Source organism: Rhea americana, unplaced genomic scaffold (genome assembly GCF_003343005.1).
Source record: "Rhea americana isolate MKP2758 unplaced genomic scaffold, rheAme1 scaffold_20, whole genome shotgun sequence".
NCBI lineage: Eukaryota > Metazoa > Chordata > Aves > Rheiformes > Rheidae > Rhea > Rhea americana.
In genome coordinates, this window is record NW_028186150.1 from 3674059 (window position 1) to 3694452 (window position 20394).

The 20394-nt window shown below is 39.8% G+C and overlaps 1 protein-coding gene across 1 annotated transcript; it reads right to left on the reverse strand.

Moving 5' to 3' along the window:
* Nucleotides 1-1259: 1259 nt before the first annotated feature.
* Nucleotides 1260-20132, reverse strand: SHCBP1 (SHC binding and spindle associated 1). The gene is made up of 13 exons (XM_085303803.1): nucleotides 19939-20132; nucleotides 17024-17194; nucleotides 16320-16435; nucleotides 14200-14408; nucleotides 13328-13420; nucleotides 10705-10938; nucleotides 10432-10600; nucleotides 9428-9548; nucleotides 6225-6356; nucleotides 5227-5345; nucleotides 4375-4461; nucleotides 3877-4018; nucleotides 1260-3117 (listed from the first exon to the last, which is right to left on the reverse strand). Exons 1-13 carry the CDS (start codon nucleotides 20069-20071, stop codon nucleotides 2798-2800), a joined length of 2046 nt encoding a protein of 681 aa, XP_085159929.1. The 5' UTR covers nucleotides 20072-20132; the 3' UTR covers nucleotides 1260-2797.
* Between the last annotated feature and the right edge of the window lie 262 nt (nucleotides 20133-20394).

Consider the following 20394-nt stretch of genomic DNA (forward strand, 5'->3'; position numbering starts at 1 on the left):
AATTGCAATTTTTAAATCTAGAGCAAACCTAGCCATATTAATAGTAATATGAAGATACACTTCTACATCTCTGTCAGAGGGTGGGGTTTGGATGGCCTTGAAAGTCCTGTAAAGAGCAAATACTGTTTCCCAGATATATTCTCTGTCATTCCTTAGAAAATAGTATCTTAGCTCCCCCTGTACAAAGTATCTTCAGCTAAAAACGTTTTCTGTTAAGGTTTCCCCCTGCCCCATCCCCTTACTGCAGAGGGTACACAGCTGTCTGATTATATCAGACTGCTCCACAAATCAAGTCCACAAATCAACCTAAGCTTATCAGACTTGCAAAGCTTCTGAATACCCACTTTTTTTCTTCTTTCTTCCTATTCTAATTATTAATATGGCTAACTTTTTCAGGGCAACACAGCAGTGTCCATTTCACAGCAAAAAGGACCTTTTAAGACAAACATTCATTAACAGTCCTTTGCATGAGTCAAACAGAAAAGCAGCTACCTAAACACTTCTTCCAGGTCTTTTCATCAGCTTTCCTTTGACAGCTGTGCACTAAGGCATTCAGGAATTAGTTTCTAATTTAAGAAGTAGATAAAATTTCTGATACCTTAAAAATTTGGAGAAGGATATTTATGTAGAGCAGAAGTTGTATTTATAGTTGCAAATATAGAATCCCTAGCAAAATGCATCAAAGTCTAGTGTACAAGACCTAGTGTTAGTTCCTGCCCTTCACATTTAAACATATCTCCGTGTCCACTTTAGAGCTAAATTAAAGCTGCAAAACAAAGACCTATATTTATTAGCAACACACACGATCTGGAAGACCTAAGTCAACTGAGATGAGAAGGCTTCATTCAAAGTTTAGCTCTTTGAGGCGTGAGAGACGTCAAACATTTAACTATCAGTTTACAATAAAATTCCTGCATGACAGAATAGATAGATGTTTTTACCAGCAACCTTGTCTTTCCACATTCTTTTTCCGCATGTACTGACAACTTGCACACAGTAGAATTACTGTTAACATCTGGCACAGGAAAAGGCAAAATAGTGGTAATACTGAAAGTAGATGAAGAGGAAATGTTTTAGTTTGTACTTTCATAAATTTAAATTTGAATTTTAAAAAGAGGACATAAGAGGCTGTCAAGATAAGCCAGTTCTAAAATGAAATGAGAGAGAAAGAAATGCCACTTACACACCACAAAGGCAACTCACACAAGAAAATTAGTTCTGAAAAGACAAGAGGAAAAAAACCACAAAATCACCATTTTTAACCTCACTTCTTTAATAAGGATTACATATCAGGAAATAAAGGCATAACATCAAATCATGAAATATGGGCGTAAAACCTGACAAACAGCTTAAGACACTAAACTACTGTCAGCCTTAGCATTAGGCTTTCACTTGACTCAAGAGTTTCTCTACAGTCACTGAATGGCAGACATTCATAGGTTCATTCAACCTGAGGTGCTGCAGTCACATTTAGCCTTAAGAAAAGTTGAAGTTTAGTCCTGAAGTTGAATGTCCAGAGCAAGCAAAAGGGAGGGAGCAAAGGGGAGCAAAGGGGAAGGGATAATGGGATGGGAAAGCTGCAATGAATTCTCTACACTTCACACACAATAAGAAGAACAATCAAATGCTCTTCATTTAAATCTCTCTCTTTTCCTTATTATCAGCTGCTCACACCAAAATAGATCATGCATTTAACTGAATTTTGATTCTCATCTCAGTTTAAGAATGGCTGAGAYGTAGAGTCTTGAGTAGAAAACTCACATCTATCCATTAGCCGTTTCTAGTAGGGATATACACCGTGCTAAGCTGCTTTCAGTAGCTATTCTGTAATCCATTGCTGTCAACTTGCTTTTCCTCTCTTAACATCATATTTTATTTTGTGTGTTATAGGACAACCTGGATCATCTAGAAGTTTGTATTTTCCTACACACATACCAGTTGAAAAACTGATCTGAAAATCTTGAAGACAATATAAGAAGTTTGAAGAAGGCATGAGGATTTTAATTAAAAATCAAGGAGGCACTAAGAAGGATATTTTTCAATCAGACTGTCCATCTAATTTTTCGCTCAAGACTAATGATATTCAAAGGTAAGCCACTTAAGTGCCTCTGTTCCACAGCAGTTGGCTGATGAGAGATTTCAATGGCAACTTAGATTTTTAAAGTTTTCCATTCATTTCCAAGGCCGCTATTTGCTGCTTCTAGTGGTATAAAATTTTTTAAAATTTTAAAAAGTATCACCAAAAGGTGCAGCAAGAATACCACTAGTAAGGTGATGAACACATCTACTCTGATTTCTCTTTATGCAGATGAACGGAACTCAGTTAAACACTGTCCTCTCTATGGAAAATGTGCACTGACAGCTGGTACACGAAGACAGAGCACTGAGTGATACAAGTGCTGAAGTTTCTAGAAAATCCTTCAAGTATAAAACATAAAAAAGTACCTGCTGTACTTTTTTTCCCCATTCTTCCATGGTGGACTTCAAGATTTTTACAATTAGAAGTTAAATAAATACATTCAAAAAGAATTAATCAGCCAGCAAAGAACAAGCATGTAGACTGGCAGACTCCATGCAAGATTTCCGTATTAGAGTTCTGTTTTTTTTCCCACGTTGTTTGTATTTGCAGCAAGGAAGAAAAATTTCCACATGCAATAGATATACTGTTAATAAATATTTATCACATTTTAGTAACATAATGGAAGGTAGATGAAACAGGCTAACTTCTTGGGAAGCAGTAGTGAAATTAATAGCTCGTGCAAATGTTTTACTGCAATGCCGTTAAAAGTCACGATGATCAGAAAAGGAAAGTACCGAAACTCCCTTTCCCGTTCCATTTGAACTGATTGCCCACAATAGAAACAAACATTTCCTGTGACATTAAGTTGTCATCAGCTTCTGTGATTCCCAGTTCACTCAGCCTTTTCTTGCGCATCTGGCTCTTCTTTACAGAAGTAGCACCAAGTTCATTTGCAATTTCATAATTGCTTTCAGTTTGCTCAGAAATCTCAGCTTGCTCATAAAGCTCCAGTTCATCAGTTACACATTCAGGTAGTTCTTCATGTCTGAAGCCCTCTACACAGGCTCTCTCACTGCCTGGGTGAGGCTGTGTATTCCCTAAGTCAGGAAACAATGAGAATGTTATCACTGATCATGCAAAACAGCCAGAATAGCTCTGGAATTAATTTTTTTCAGTCTTAGTAATTCTCTCCTCATCCCAAACCCTTTTTGGAAACTATTTAGTGACAGGCACGTACTCCAAATACAGTCTATGATGTTTAAGGAAAAGGTTTCTTTAATCCTTTCAATTGAGATGACTTCAATTGGCCAACTAATAGTGAAGCACATTAAAGAAAATTATTGTGGTTTACACACTGCATTTGAGAGCAAAACAGGTCTTCTTGAATAAGACGTAATACAGGAAATATAGTTGTCACATTTTAAATACTACAGGAAACAATTTCTGCGCTGGCAAGCTAGGTAAAAAGCATGTCTCAGCTCTGGTGCAAAGGAAAAATCAAGCAGGGAACTGCTATGAACCAGAAGACCTGTATAAGACATATCTAATCTCTTGTTGATCACCCTGTTGTGTTCAGTATGACCCAATGAGGCCACCAACCACGCCAGCCCTGCCTATTAGGAAATACAGATATTTAGGGACCTTTAAACAGAAACACACACAYGGCATGGTGCACAGACATTCACAGTATTTCTCTGCAGCAGTTCATCGCTTGGAAATTTGCAGTATTCTGAAAGTTATTATGAGTTATTTTGGCTAAATCAATCTAGACATTATTAGAAAAATCAAGAGATTTTCTTAAGAATTACACAATCCAAACCCTTAGGAGTTCCTAGTAAGAAGCCAGAGAAACATACCTTCCCTTTTCTCTGCTGAAACATCCTTTACATCAGATGGAATTGTTGGTTTAACCAGGACCACTCCATAGCCTTCATTATTATGAATCATGTTATTGAGCATGGTTATCTTGGGGATGTCATAATTCTCATCTAAGAAGTTCTACAGCAAAGCAACAGAAGTCCAATGTGTTATATCTAGCTAAAGGAGAGCAAACTATTACAGTTTTAGGTAGAACTAGTTCTCTATATTGGCTAAAATTTATATCACTTCCCTATGCAATCGACTTTGTAAAAGGCATTTTACTTCTGACAGATAAGGAATAAAGCAATATATTATATACATACTTGTGTATATATACAAGTATACCAAATTAAGTAAACAATAAGCACCAACATCATCATGAATGACAGATATGAGTTCCACCATAATGGCAGCAAGATTATAAGGCAACAAGTTATTTGCAGCAACCTTAGCAACTATAAACTTTTAACAAGCACAGTCTGCCTTGAACTAACCTTTATAAGGATTCCTTCCTTGCAGTGGTGTATGCCATTGTCTAACAGGGTGCACGTACTACCTGGATAAATTTCCACACCAGCACCCTGCAAGATAAYGTTGCTGGCAGTTCACAAATAATTCAGGCATGCTTCCAACATAATTTGACAACTCTGCTGTGGATCTTCACGCTCATCTAGCAGTTCCACAAGGTAAAATTGTGTTGTCACTCCATCTTCAGGGCTTTGTTAACTAGCTTGAGCAGCATACACCCAAGGTTGAAGGCCCCATGAATCTACTGTCACCATTCAATAAAAGCTCTGGTGAAGACTAACTGCACAGCCTTGTACCATTTCCTAGCTTTTTAGTTACCCACCTCAACTCTCAAATCCCATCTTCTTTCAAAATGTTATAATCAGAGTTCAGATTTGTGTTTATCATCCTTCTGCAAGGATCAATGTATAAGATGTTCAAAAAGAGCAGTTCATTTGCAGAACAGATACATGGTTTGACGAAAAATAAATATTTATGGGCAGAAAAAACAAAATATTTTAAAGGTATTACAGGCATGAAACAATCCAACAATGTAGCAACCATTATCTCACAGATGTCCCTTGTTATGTGATTTTCATATAGCATCACACAGAAGTCAGCATGAGATACTTCACTAGATAGTATTGGAGCCTAAGAGATCCCTGGGACTACTCTCTCAAAACCAATAAAATGTAGCTGTCTAAAGCAAATTTCTAAAGGTTCTCTCTCTCTCTCTCTCTCTCCCCCCCCCTCTCCCCCCTTTATTGACTGAATTATTTCCTAGCAAAAGCCACTGTTTTACTTTAGGAACCAAGACAGAGTTAAGAACTCGTTCATACCTTAGCACCATACAGATCTGAGTTTTTCATTAATAGCTCAGCTGATGTTCGTACTGTTATGCCTGTAGTCTCACACTGTAATACACAATTCTCCAACGTGGTTTTCCCATGGTGAACATCTACATACACAGACAACCACACTGTTAAATGAAGCAGCTATGCAGAGGCAAATCCTTCCTACAGATAGATAAACTTACAACATTTTTACAGTGCACTAAAATTCCTGTTTTAATTTTATCCACTCTAAGTTAATTTATTTTACTGATTTGCTTATGAATACTTTGAACACGTGCTATTTTTGTAGTATAAACAGGAATGCTGCTGCAAAGGAGCACTAGCTGAATCTGTCTTAAGGTTTTTCTTGCTGGGGATAGGGAAGATTTTTTTTTAAGTGACAACAATTGTTTTTTTATATCCCTAAAAGACTTTTGAGATGAGATATTAAATACTTGTACACAGTTGTTAATAAATATTTGAACATGTTTTAAACCAAATGTCTCTTGGGGCAAAATATTAATTAGCACCTTCTGCAAGGACAGAATGCTACGTCCAGTAAATTCATGGGATACAACTTAGGTTTATTTGGATCCCAGTTTGAACATGTTATCAGCAAACAGTGATCTATGCTGGTTGATGAATGGCGAGTTGTTTAGGATCAGCTAAAGCTGAATACTGCCAAGAGAGGTCTTTCATAGAAAGGGAAATCTCCTTTTCCAGGCAGTTTGGAGTAGACTCTGTAGCAGAGTCAGGTAGCCTTGGCAGCAGAAAAATTAAGTCAAAGATTCTTACATAAGAAAGAATAAAGCTTGAGAGCACAGCAGCTTGAAAGTACAAAGAGTAGAAGTTATTTTGTTCTCCAGATTATTAGCGAAGAGAGAAAAAAAAAAGAAAAAAAGTCTTGATGTTTATAGATGTACAGTTCCTCTCCTCTGTATTTCGGTAAACTCTAATACCGGATCCCAGGTTCACAGAAAGATTAAAGTGCTTTGAATACTTACTTAAAATCCCCTCCACAGCATCATGTTGCACTAGCTTCAAACTGGAGATCTTTATATTGGCTCCTGTACAGTCAACGAAGTTGTCTCCTTTCCCTCGCTTCTCTATCACAATATCGTCTGGCAGACCATAGCCTTAAAGCAGAGGCAAAGGACACAAGTTTAAGAATAACAGGTAACAGGTGCTTAATACTTAAGTTCTAATCCTCCATGTATAATTCGAATTTCTATCTGAGGTCTGGTGTATTACCAGCATTTTCTAACAGTGGTCAGGCTACACCTGTTACATCCCCTCCGTACTAGGGTGCAGGCATACAAACAAAAAAAAGAGTCAAAGTTACCTTACTTGAATGACACAATAAAATGCAAAGTTATTTTAGGAAGCTGAACAAAAGGATAACTGAGCTATCATCTGTAAAAGCCCAACATCACACTCCTAAAAGTTACAACAGAGCAGGGAGGTGCAGTAACCAATGATACACGGGCACTTGCATTCTGCTTTCAAGGCACAGAAATTCCCTAGGACAGGGCAGAGGCTCCAAATGGGGAAAAAAGCAATCAGCACCACAGTGCAGGAAAGCAAGTGCAATGGATTTCACGTTGTTAATAAAATTCACTCAACTTCCATGTATAAATGATACTTGAGTGAAAACTAATGTTTCTGTGTTGCATGGGCTTCCAGATTAATTCAGACTAAAAACAAGCTTTCACAAGCATATGCCAACACTGATTTACTCAGCCATCCACTGTTGTCAGCATTCAACCGCTTACAGTGGAATTTATGAACATGTAGAGCTGTTATTGCTTGTCACAGACAAGAATCATGATAAGGAAAGCAATAACGCAATGTCTACTAAAGCAGCATGAGTCCTATCATTTTCTGCAAACTTACATGAACTCAGCTAAGTGCTTGAGCAGGATGATAACTTTTAACCAAGTACATACATAAATACTCTTATGTGCAATTTGAAAGGTTAAAAAGAAAAAGCTTTTGAAAAAGAGTTGGGAGAAAGTTTTAAAGACAGCAAATGCAAAGTCAAGTTATATGACTGATACTTCAACATGCTATGTTATCTAGAAATCTTTTTCCACCACTGCTGATTTATGCCTACCCCTAGGGAGTAGACAAGGTGCAATTTATTGCTAACGTGGTAGGAGAGCACAATGGGACAGTAAATGGCAGATCCAGTTGAACTACACATTTCTACAGAAAGAGAGGTTACCACGCAAGGCTTAAGGAATAACTGTCTTACAGGCTGCCTGGAGGTTTTCTAACCACACTATTAGCTTATTTACTATTCAACCTCTGAAGCAGCTGATGTAGCAGCAAGCAGGAAGTTAGTGACAAGTCAAGGCACAGAGAAGGAAAGATTTATCCGCTATCAAGTGGTGTTCAACACAGCCTGGTCAGGACCATATGCCTGCCTGAGTGCTAAGCAGCTCCACAGGAGCTAAAGGCAACTGCCATCCAGTAAAACTCATCACAGATACTAGACAGGTTGATGATGCAYCCATCTTAGACAACGCACCATACAAGTAGAAGTGAGGTTCTTAGGTGCCTTTGCTATAAAATAAAACCTTTGCTTGATTTTCCTGGGCTGCTACTGCTTAAATCTTACTTAGTTCTTTTATTTATCTGTGACTTATTAATCCTCATACTTTCAATTTTATTACTGACTTGCACTGTGAATGGAAAAAATTAAAGCTCTACTAAGCCAAGTGACATTATACCTTTGATCAATCACCTCTTCATCCCAAGAAAGCTACCAAAACAGCCAGCTGTTCAGATCAGTGCCAGCAAAATTTCTCTTGATGCTCCTACTTCAAACATTTTCAGTTGCTACTACTGCTATAAGAATTTCTCTAACAGAAGTTCATATAAAGAGATTAAATGCCCTGACTTACATTCATTATTCAAATGGTTCCTACTAAAGATACTTATTTATATTTCTTGCTCTTTAAAAATAGAGTAGCTCATCCTTTAATAGCTGTGCTACTTCACCACTTCTATTACTGTTTCTGCAAAGCTAGAAAAGTAGTTGTCATAAATACCACTCCACAGAACTTTAGAACAATACCGTTCTCACAGATAAAGCAAGCAGTTTGAGGCACTGTAGCATGCAAGTGCATTGTATACCAGCATTCATATCTATATAAATAAAATATACAAAAGAAGGCTGAGAAAGAAAGCAATGCTCACAAAACAGAACAGACGAGAAAAATATATCTCAGAACAGCAGGAAGTTAAACTCCCAGCAATCTTCCCATTAGGAAAAATTGACAAGATTAAAAAAATAATAATAATACAGTTAAGTGTCTGAACAGCTGCATAATGCCCACAGTGATATATGGCCTATTACACTGCAAGCTGTAATCTTAACTTGAAACTGTTTGCTAAACTGTTTACAAGGTGCATACCTAAAGTTGAGGAATTACTACGAGAATTCAAGAAACGTGAGAAAAATATAGTAACGTACCCTAAACAAGGCAACTGCATTTCTTTTTAAAACCCGAGCACACTTTTTTGTCTCACAAAATATTTCTATCACATATGCGATTTCTACAAAATAAGAAGAAGTGTCAAATCATCAGCTTCCTTCTGTTCCCATGAACTTCACATAACAGCACAAATTCACACTGGTAGCCCACACACATATAGATGATAGGCAACAAGAGCCATAAACTAAATTCCAATAGCACTTGGTTCATTTGCATTCTGTATTCACCAGCACCATATTGGCACTGAATCTAAGAGCATTCCTCTGAAGCACATTAAGACAAGCAAAACAGAGTGGGAACATCTCTCCCACATACCCTAAAGTTATTGGCTCTAATAACTAAAGCCTCACAAGTGTCCCATAGTGACTTCTGTGCCTGTTAGATTAAAAATCAAGTTCCTTGTGTTCCTGCTGGATCCTCTCCATTAACTATATAATTGGGATTTAGCCAGAAAAATGGTTAGGAGGAATCGGTGAATTTGCTATTCATTAGCAAAAATTTCCAATTTATTAGCCACAGTTATTTCTGCAAATAAAACAGCTTACTCCATCCTGCATTAGACATGATCTTGGCTCTTCAGCAGAGACAGGAATGCTTTTAAGGGAAAGAAAAAAAAAAGAAAACCCACGCCCTTTATGCAAAGCCAGTTTGTTCTAAGACACTCAGTTTACATTGTTTTAAGAATCTTTATGCTAGAAAGTCCCTACCTTCTAGTTCAATTGAATCAGCAATGCAGAACACGCCATCTACAACATAGCGACCAGGACAGATGAGGACAGTGTCTCCTTCATAGCAAGCATTTACAGCTGCCAGTGGATCATTGTGAAACTATGAAAGACAAACAATATCAACTCCTGAAAAAAATGTTACAAAAACGGCATGTATTTACATCCTTCGAGATTCTTTTTCAATTAAATGTTGCTGTTTTTGTTTAAAAGAAACTCTCTTTAATGGCACCAGTAATACACAATTTCTACTTTGAATTCAAGAATCATAGCACTCTCTCTGGACAGAATGAGCCTTAAAACATTCCTTTGCTCTTTGTATCTATCCCCCCATAAGAAAACTGGGGCAGAGAGCCTGATTGAAGCATACACACAGGAAAGTGGACCTCAAGACCTCAGAGAACAATTGCCATCACATAAAATTTGATTTATAGTCCCCTCCACCACCCCCCCCCGCAAAAAAAACAAACAAACAAAAAAAACCAAAGAGTCTAGGTCCTTCCCTCTGGCATCATTTTGCCCATCTGTTATTCAAACTTGACCAGTACACAGCAAGCGATTCCATTTTGCCCTAAGAAATCCACACCAATCCAACCCTAGATCATCATCATTAGAATCAGATCAAAAGATACCTTAAACAGAAAAAAGTATTATTTAATATTTTTATATAAAAGTATTATCTCAGCATGTTTAATTATGGAATATTTACAGGTAGTTTATTCCATTATTGCTTATATACAGAAATAAAACAGCTTGTATAGAGCATGCAGAAGACAAACGTATCAAAAGAAATTATTTGTATCTTCCAATCTTACTGTTTACCAGTTAAATTAAGAACAATGCTTTTGGACTCAAAATCTACTAATTAACAAAAATAAACACTGCATGACTGTAGCACCTGGCACACGATAAAGTAACTTACTCTTCCACATTGTTTCAAGGAGAAAATAAAAGTACTAGGTGGCAGACAACTCCTATTCCAGTACCTGTATTTCTAATTCTTCACCATAAGATTCAGGACAAAGTTTGTCCCTTATCAGTGACTGTAACAGACTTGCCATCATGGTTGAGGATACAACATGAGTGATCTTGGTACCCGTTGGTCTTAGTCCTTTAGCTTGAAGACCACTGTATTTTTGGTAACCAAACACATACCTAAAACAAGAACAACAAAATCATCAGTTCTTTCCTCAGGAAAGAACTTTTTTGCATATAGTTTCCCATGTGGTCTCTCCTCCTCACCCAAACTCAGAAAGTACCTCAGAAGAGGATTCTCGATTAGTTTTAGCTTTTGTTTTAAATGCTCTATCTTCTCGTACAGCTTTAGTCCTTCCACCATGGAAATGTTTTCTACTTCAGAGTCTGAATCACTGCTTGATATGCTGCTTCTCACATTCAAAAACTTCCTATAGAGTTCCTCACACTGAGACAACAAGTTCTGGTAATCAGCAACAAGTCCAGAAGGTACACGATGCTCAAGGATGTCATAATGCCTGCAATTCAGGGTAAGGAGTCAGCATTTTTCACATTTACAAGTTAAAAGGATTGAATACAAACCTACAGAGAACCTAAGGAGCTCTGGATCAAAACTTTGGTGAAAATTCTCTGCAGTCTGTATCAACACTGTTCAACTTTTTTGAAAATAACAAAAACAAAAGAACATAGACACACATAAACATACAACTTCCTCTAAGGAGTTCCTCATCCACCTTGAGAGATCACACAATGATGAAAAACTTGCTCTAAAAATGCAAGTATAACTACAAAAGTAGTAAGATTTAGCAGTTAATTAGACAAAAAAAACCTATCTTCTTTTAAGCATTTATTAGGAGGGAAAAAAAAGAAAAATACATCTTAATTAAAAGAAAAAGCCTATAAAGTGAAGTCTCCATTAGCAACAACCGAAACAACTACCCAGGGAAAAAAAAAAATATTCAGGATGAATGAGAAAGGCAGTATCAGGACTGGATGAAGAAGTGAAAGCACTGAATAGTATATTTTGCACCTTCCCAAGAGGTATGTACCAAAGGAAATTGCAAGCCAGAAAATACCAGTCTGAAGCTGCATTGCCAAAGTCAGAAAAATGAAGACATCTGCCAGCTAGACAGTGCCAAGAACTCTATGGTCAATCATGTACTACCAATCATGGTCACTACAAAAAAAAAAAAATGGACAACAATTAATGATACAAATAAAACAAGACTGAATTATCTCCCACCATTTTTGTAGGGAAGCAATTGAATGCAGCATAAATAGCTCTATTCAGGATGCTAAATGAAATTAAGGCTAAGGTGTTCCCTCAATTTTCAGAGGTTCTTCACAGGGTACACTTAAAATATGCTATAGAGCAATATATCTGGAACAGTAAATATTTACACAATCGTAATAAGATATACAGAGACACAAAAGAGCCTCACATAATTTCAGCAATCAAATTATTAGAGGCAACAGTAGGTGAATTCAAGGTGACTAAGCAAAATAACTCATAGTAATACAGAAGTATAAAATACCCAAAAAGATACTGAATACTGTACATAATTCAGCCCTGAAATGTAGTCTACATTTTAGGGCTTGTCATTATAAAAGTGCATGAAACTAATTATTTCCTTTTCTTCAAGCTTTGGTGAAATAGTTCATACAGCTTTACTTGCCTCAGAAACCTAGTACAAGCTGATGTGCAGCCATTTATTTTCTGCTTGAAGACATTGTTGAAGTATTTTGGATCCTCGCTAAGCAATGTTTCTATTCTGATGTAAGATCACATRCTATCTTAAATAATAATAATAACTATACCTCTTGGTATATGATTGCATTTTAGTTTCATTCCAAGTCAAGTCTTCACAAAGCTCCAAAACCTCAGCAACAGAATAGCCATTTGCTGGGGGCATAGAAGCATAAACTTTTCCTAAATTCATGTAATTTCCACATTTAACATTTTCCCCTAATTTCCATGATCTCAGAAAAGCCCAGACATATCAGAAGCCTGAAATGTCACATATCTCCGGTTTGAAAGGGAGGCCCACAGTCATCTTTACTGTGTGGGTAATGATATTATTTCCTTTTGCAAAGCACCTCAAGATTTAATGCTATATTCTAAATAGCACGTAGGCATTAAATTTAAATATTTATTAATGCTGTTCTCCAGTATCATAGCAGTATCAGACCTGCATATGAATGACTCACGTTTTTGGATACTCATGCTAAGTTATAACATGCAAGGAATAGAAACAGAAGAATAACTTTAAAGAAAGACATAATAAAAACAGATACGGTGTCAAATATTAGGGAGTAACTTGCAGTGAAAATTGCTTTTCAATTATTCCCTCCAAGTATATTTGATAGTGTGCTTTAGCTTCCTCAAAAATATAACCAGATTGCTTCTTTATGCACTGCTTCAGCTTCATATGGCTGGATGGCATCAAAAATCCACCTTTGGAAAACCTAATGCCAACTAATYCCACTAGGGAAAGAAACAAACACATTCCTCCTTCAGCATGACCATTTTTTCAAACTTTTGCTTATACTCTTCTCCATTCTCATTCTTGTTCTATGCCCAAAGGTATCAGAGCATCCCATGCCAGCCTTTATTAGGATCGCTTATGTACTCACTGAGGACTGGGTCTGCAATCTAAAGGAGGTTATAGCTGGATTTGGAGCGCCATCTGATGGAAGGTTAAGGATTACAAAGAAAAACAGGTAGATTCAGAAATGAAGCAGCAACCTCAGCTGCTCTCTCTGAATAAAATTTTGAGTGTCTGGTAGACTACTGCTAGAACAGACTTGCTTTGATTTACTAATAAAGGGTTTTCTTTGAAATTTGTCTGTCACTATTCCCACATCACCTTTACCTGCAGTTTTACCTAATATCAAAGTTGTACGTACAATCTCAGTCGAGGTTCAACACATCGCACAAAGTAATCAAAATCATCTTCCTCCTCCTCGTCCCAAGTCCTCCAGATGCACTTGTAGAAGAACCTTTTGAAACAAAGTAAGCATTTAAACACACACCAAGGAGGCCACTTTTACCGAGCAGAAACAGAACTAGAAGTAGGAATGCAATAGAGTTCAGCTCAAAACATCAGCTTCTTCCAATCCCACGTCACTGWCCCATAGACTGTTTAGTAGACAAAATAATCTTTCTCACGTGCTATTTAACCAGATAGAGTTTTGTCTTTTTAAAGTTCATAATTTGTAACATCCTGAGTGACACCAACTTCCATCAAAACAGACTGAACAGCAAAAAATTGGTTTTGAAAAACAAGACTTACACTCTTAAGATACTGAAATATCTGAGATTCTGATACTTTTGGGGTTTAGTCATACATCCTTCAGCTAAGTTGTCCTTAGAGCCCAGAGGAAGTCTATCATACTCATCTTTCAAGCTCAGATCTTCACTGCTGAACAAAATACAAAGATAGCCTCTCAACAGAAAGACTCTTATCCCCTTCTCCTGGCTGCCCCCACCACTTCTGAAACACTGCCCATGTTGCAGAAAGTTGAATGGCAATAAGCTTGAGAAAAATCTACCTCATGCCTGACTAACTACCTGCAGCTGCAGAATACACCACAGGTTTTCCATGTGACCAGTCCTTGGAGCCCTCATGGAACCAGGCACCTGATATACTTTGGAAAGCCAGGCCTGTGCAGCTGCCAGCATGACTGCAAGAACTCATTGAGAAGGGCACCAAGTACTGTATATTACCAGAACACAGAGGTTGTTTATGACAGAAATTAAACCTTGAGCATTCTCCTACCTGACATGCTCTATTGCTAGCGCTGTCTGATCAAACTCTCCCGACTCATCATACACAACCCACAGCTCCTGTAGTGGTATCTGATGCTCCTTCAGCTCCAAGAGTTCCCGCATGCACTCCAAAGTAAAGGTGCTAACCTGTGACTCGCACAGGAAAGGCTCACCAAGTTGCACAACTGCTTTCAGAGATGAGTACTCCATGTCAACAACCTGTTAGAACAGACAGCTCTTAGGATTCCCCTGAACAAAATCATAGACACAGCTGAGAAAGCCTAAATTGACACGTTCAACTCAGTGGGCATTACTGTAAGTGCCAGCTGACCCATACAAATCAATGCACTTTGCATGGTACAGTAAAGGCCATCTATTTAGCTGAAGTGATAACCCCAAAATTAAACTTCTCACCCCCACATATGCAAGGCCCTTTCCAGATTCAAAACACCATTCAAGTCCCTCACAATACCCATACAAAGATACTAAATTACTCCCTGATTTTTTTTTGTTGCTGTTGCTATTTGTTTTTTAAACGGGCGTAAGCAGTATTTCCAGACTCAGTTAAATAAATACTTTTCAGTTCCCACAGACCCCTCTGAGGCTCATTTTCCGAAGTACTGACAAAGACTGAACAGTCCAAAGAGCTAACCTGGGCCAGTGAAAGCCACTTTTACAGAATAGTGAGATCATCTGGTTCAATCCCCCTTCTCAGGCAGGGTCAGCTACAGCACAGTGCCCAGGACCACGTCAGTCAGGTTTTGAATATCTCCAAAGACACAGACCCCCACAACCTCTCTGGACAAACTGTTCCAGTGTTCAATTACACTCAGTGTGGAAGTGTTATCCTATGTTCAGATGGAAATGCTGTCATTAACTATGCTGAAAGCTGCAAGGGCTACAAGTGTTTTCTGTCTGCAAACATGCAATGAAAGTTCAAGTTCAAACTAATACTCATGGTTTGCACAAAAAAGTAAGACTCAGACACTGGGAGGCCTGGAAAAGCAGGGTTCCAAACTTGCAGACCTCAGAAGACTTTTGATAGCAGTGTGCAACATTGAAGAACTTCAGTCAGTACTGAAGAGGATTAGAATTTTACTGATAAGCTGGCAGATAAGGGCCTGTTATTTGAATAAAGTGACAACATCCAGCTCTGGACTAGGTACTCATCCCCTTTGCATCTGCAGTTTTAACCTCAGTGGCTCACTCATACTGACTTCATGTTCCTCCTCTCTCTATTTCAGCAAGGGCCCCTTTAAAGAGGTTGCTGCCATTTAGGTACAGTCCTCCCACCACAATACTCAGACATTGATAGGGCATCCCTGAAATTAGGCCATGTGAGACATTTTTGCCAAGTAACCTTCACACAGGTAAGACTATACAGGCTCTGTATCAGCCCTTTAAGGTTGAAAATCATTTGACCAGTTCTAGAGAAACTCAAGTAAAGGTGAGTGGATTTGTACAGTGCTCTGTCCATTGCGGAACATTTCTCAGAGGCAAAGCAGAGAAAGTATAAGCAAATGCTGCATTTTTTATAGCATTAATGATTCCAAGTCCAAAAGACTGTAGAGGACAGGCTGACAGCATCAACATAATGGAAACTGACAGATCCAGCTCATTTTACAGTTACCAACATCACTCTATTTTAGGGTTTTGTCTCAAAGAGAATAAATAAAATTTATCTGCTCACTGACAATGCTATAATTCAATAGCAGAAGTAATTTTTAAACCGCTAACAGACAAATTCCAAAGCTAAACAATGCAATAAAGCCAAAAACAGAAAGTCTACTTAGTGCTTGGTTTTCTGAAGTTGTACTGTGTGCCATAAACCTAAACAGCCATTTTGAGCAGTGATGCCTCACTGTAATAGCAGCCTCTTGTGCATGTTGGTTTCAGATCATAGGCCCCAAACCCGTGCTTTCGGGCAAGGGAACACACCTGCGTATAAGATACTCTGTTTCAAAGCAAGGTTGCCTTTGAAAGAAAGGCCTATTGCTCTAGACATCACTGGCAACTAGATAGGAAAAGGATACTATTTTCTACCTTCTCATAAACTTTAATTAAAAATAATCTTCTTATTAACAGAGAGGTAAATAACGCTAAGCAACAGAGAATCTACATTCTGCTTACCTCAACCAGGACCTCAAACACATTAGTGCGCCAGATTGCCTGCCATCCTGATGGTTCAAGGACTTTCTCCAGGTACTCAGCTGTGAATTCTTTCACCTCTGAAGCTTTGCAGTCAGCTAAAAATAAATTAAAGACAGTATATTTAATGCAATTAAAAAAAAAGTCTTCTGTATCACTGAAAAAATGAAATTCAACACAGTTAAAGCATTCTTCTATCATGTCTAAAATGGGACCGCATTTTATGCTCTGCTCATAACTGCTAGTGCTATTGCTGTATCTCAGTATGGAGAGAACTGGGAGATGTTGCCAGCTATATGCCTCTATGAAGAAATAAGACATCTAGTCCTCAACATTCCAGGTACTGAAGACTTCACAGTACCAGTGGTGTTATCTACATAAGTCGTGCCTTAACTTAAGCAAAAAAAGAATTTCAGTAAGACTACCTAAAACAAGGCACAGAATCCAGCATTTACACCTTATCCTGTAAATCATTTAGATTTACTTATTATAAAGCTTGTCCTCCAGCTGAAGTTATGGCACTATAATCTGACAAGTGATAGTCAGTACACTAGATCCCTTCCAGTCCCAATTATGAACAGGACCTTGCAGTGTCATACAAAATTGCATCCATTTAAGCTGGATCACATAAAAAGTCACTACAAAATCTATGGCTACATGTTCCTTCCTACTAATAAATTACTTACCCAAAATGTAATCCTGGTAAGCTTTAAATCGCTCATAAAACAAAAGATGATCGGTTTGGAAAATATCTGGGAAAAGCACATTCCCATCTGGCACAATCCTTCCTAAAGTGGTCCCTGGTTTGTCACGACTCCCATAATCGCTACAGGTATCATCATCATCCTGGGGCAGACCTAGGAGGGAAGGAGAGAAAGCAAACCCCACAAATAGTCAGTTCAACTCAATCATCACTCAATTCTCTATTCCCAAAGAATTTCTGTTCAGTATAAGATCATGACGCACTTACTTTCAATAATATATCTTAATCTATCCCTGGTGAAGAGACTACTGTCACTTGACTGTTTACTCTCCTCTTCAAAGAGTAAACAGGCCCAAAATAGGCTCTCTATATTTGTTGCAAACATAYGTAACTGTCGCCTGCTCTTAGTTGAAGTTACATGCTTATTTACATTGTTCCATGTGTAAGATATAAAATGCTTTAGTTAATACCATAAGCCATTCAAGTGCACAGCAGCCCATGTTAGTACACTCCCTGCTCCCTAGGCTCCATATCAATCAATAATCAAAATAATATGGAACACACAAACCAGTTGATCCCACAAAACCGATCCAAAACAACCTACATGGACTCAACAGCTCTTAGCAACCTTTTAGGCATAAGAAAAACTACAAGAGACAAAAACTGTATTTCTGATACAAAACAGAAGAGTCAGAYGCTTACTTCTTTGTAAAGCAAGAAAAATATATATTTTATAAAAGCTGAGCATTATCAGTATATCTTGTGACATAATACACAGTAAATAATACATGAGTAAATGAATAAAACACAAGCAAAATACATGATACGACTGCAGAYGACAGCCTCAACTAAAGACGCATGTTCACAGTTACCTATTTCTTTTCCTGAGTCTCTTCATGTTCCTCAGTAGAGCATTTTAATAAGTTAATAGAAAACATAGAGTCTCAATGCCTAGAGTCTCCATAGAAATTCCAAGCAATATATTGAGACAAAAAGGATACCGTGTTGTAATTTTTCACCTGTTTAAATGGAAGTGGGCTTACTGCAATGGTTACATCCCTCTGAAAACATCAGCTTAAGTATGTACTAGAAAAAAAGCTATTATGACATTTCTTCTTCAGGTCAGATAAGTGGTGTATCTGTCACATCTCTCAGAGACACTCTCCAGAAATCTTCTCCACTCATCTGCTACCATTCAGTGAACTAGTAGACATTATTGTGAATATCATAATATTTCTCAGGCCTGGCCATCCATAAGTTTTCAGTCTATAGGTTACGTTAACTTTTGAAATGGGACTTTTATCCATAGCTAACATAACTAAACCTTGGCACAGATTTCGTGCTGCCCCCAGGTGCTATTTGGCAGCATTACTCATTTTATTTAGAACACTACAAAGAGCTTTATTGAAAAAAAAATTTTTATACTAACACAATCTGACCCTCTTTTAGGAGGATTACTAGGTCAGAAGTAGAACTAGAGTAACACTAGTTAGCCCTTTGTATGATAAATAAGGCTTCAGACAACTAAAAGGAAAATGTTAGAGAGACACAGTCGTGGTAAATTGAGTGTGACAGCAATTCAGGTTTTCTTTTTTGTTTTTTTTAAAATGCAACAGCTCAAATGCCCTCACCACAGATGACTTGATTCTTTAACGACTCATAAGCTTGTACATTTTCATTAGAATACAGTTGTTATTTAGTTTGCTCTTTTGTTTGCAAACTCTAAGCGCGTAACTACATATCAATAATGACCTGACACCGARTAATGATACTCCACAGCTACTAAAAGCACTGACATTCCAATATTGGGCTATTAAGGCAAAGGGTAGGGGAGACAATGCCAGGAAAGAATTTTTCCTCAGTCAGTACTTCATACATTTTGACACTTTGCCATACACAACCAAAAACTTTGCCGAACGCTGATTTAAATGCCTACTGTATGCACCTGAGAAACACACTGTAAGTTCTCAGTCAAACGAAAAAAAGATAATACTTTACTTTTACAAAAACAACCCTATATTCCTTTATAAAGCACCATTTACAGCCAAGCTTCCATCTCACTTGCCAAAAACCTTACTAATGAGGGAGTGTTGAGCAGCTGCCTGGGGGCACCACCAGCTTGCCTCAATATCAGCACCTACATGTGGACAGGCTGCATAAAGGAAGGACCCGTTTCCCCATAACGACATCCAAGCAGAACAGGTTGCCCAGAGGGGTTGTGCGGTCTTCATCCTTGGAGGACTTTGAGTCCCAACTAGATAAAGCTCTGAGCAGTCCAACGGGATACCGCAGCTGCCTCCGCTGTGAGTGAGGCTTGCACTAGAGACTTCCCGAGCCCCCTTAATTACTCTATGATCTATGAAACCCTTCGCGCTTTGGCGGCCTCCCCGGAGCAGAGCTCCGCACGCCAGCGGCAGCCTCGGCCTCCCGCGCCGGGGCCGCCCCAGAGCCGCGCCCCCGCTCAACCGTCGCGACGAGCCGCTTGCCCGCACTGCCCGGCCGGGCTCCGCAGCACAGCTCCAGCGCCAGCTCTTCCAGCTTCGGCATTCCGCTCACGGAGGCGCAGCTGGTTACTGGCCGCACCGCGTTAAGGGAGACCCAGCGATGCCATCACGCCCCTGCGGCTTCCCCTCCCCGCCTCTCCCTGACCAGCACAGGGCCGCCGCGGCCCGATGGGCAGCTCGCTCCCCGCCGCGCCGCGGCTCCTGCCTGCGCGGGCGCCCAGTCCCGCGCCCCGCTGCGGAGGCCCCGGCGCTGGACGAACAGCGCGGGCCCGATCAGAGGCGACACAGCAGGGAGGCGCGGAAGCGGGTCGGCGGCGGGAGCTGCCTGGGGCGCGGCCAGTGGAAAGGCGCCGCCACCCCGGCCAGGCGGACGCCTAGGACAGGAAGCCCCCACCTGGCTTGGGCTCCTCTGCGCGCTCCTTCACACCAGCACCGCCCACGGCCCCCGCCCGACCGTGCTCCCCGCTCTGCGTCTCCTCTCCGGCCGCCTCCCCGCTCTCCGGCGGCCGCGGCTCCCCGTCGGCCATGCCGCCCGCTCGCCGGAGCCGCGCCCAGGCGCGGAGATTTCAAACTTTCCCGGGAGCAAACCCCTCGCTACGTCAGCGCCGAGCGGAGCCCTGATTGGTCCGTTGCGTGCGAGGCTCCGCGGGGGCGGCGCGGCCCGGGGCCTTTTCCGAGGCGGGAGCCGCCGCGCGTCCGCGCCCGCTCAGCGGCCTGCTCGGCCCCCATCGCCGCGCGGCTCGCGAGCGGGGCCCGGCGCAGCCGCCCGCGCCAGGCGCAGCAGCGGCAGCCGCGCCCCCAGGCCAGACCAGCAGCCGCCGGGAGCACAGAAGGGTGGTTCCTGTGGTGC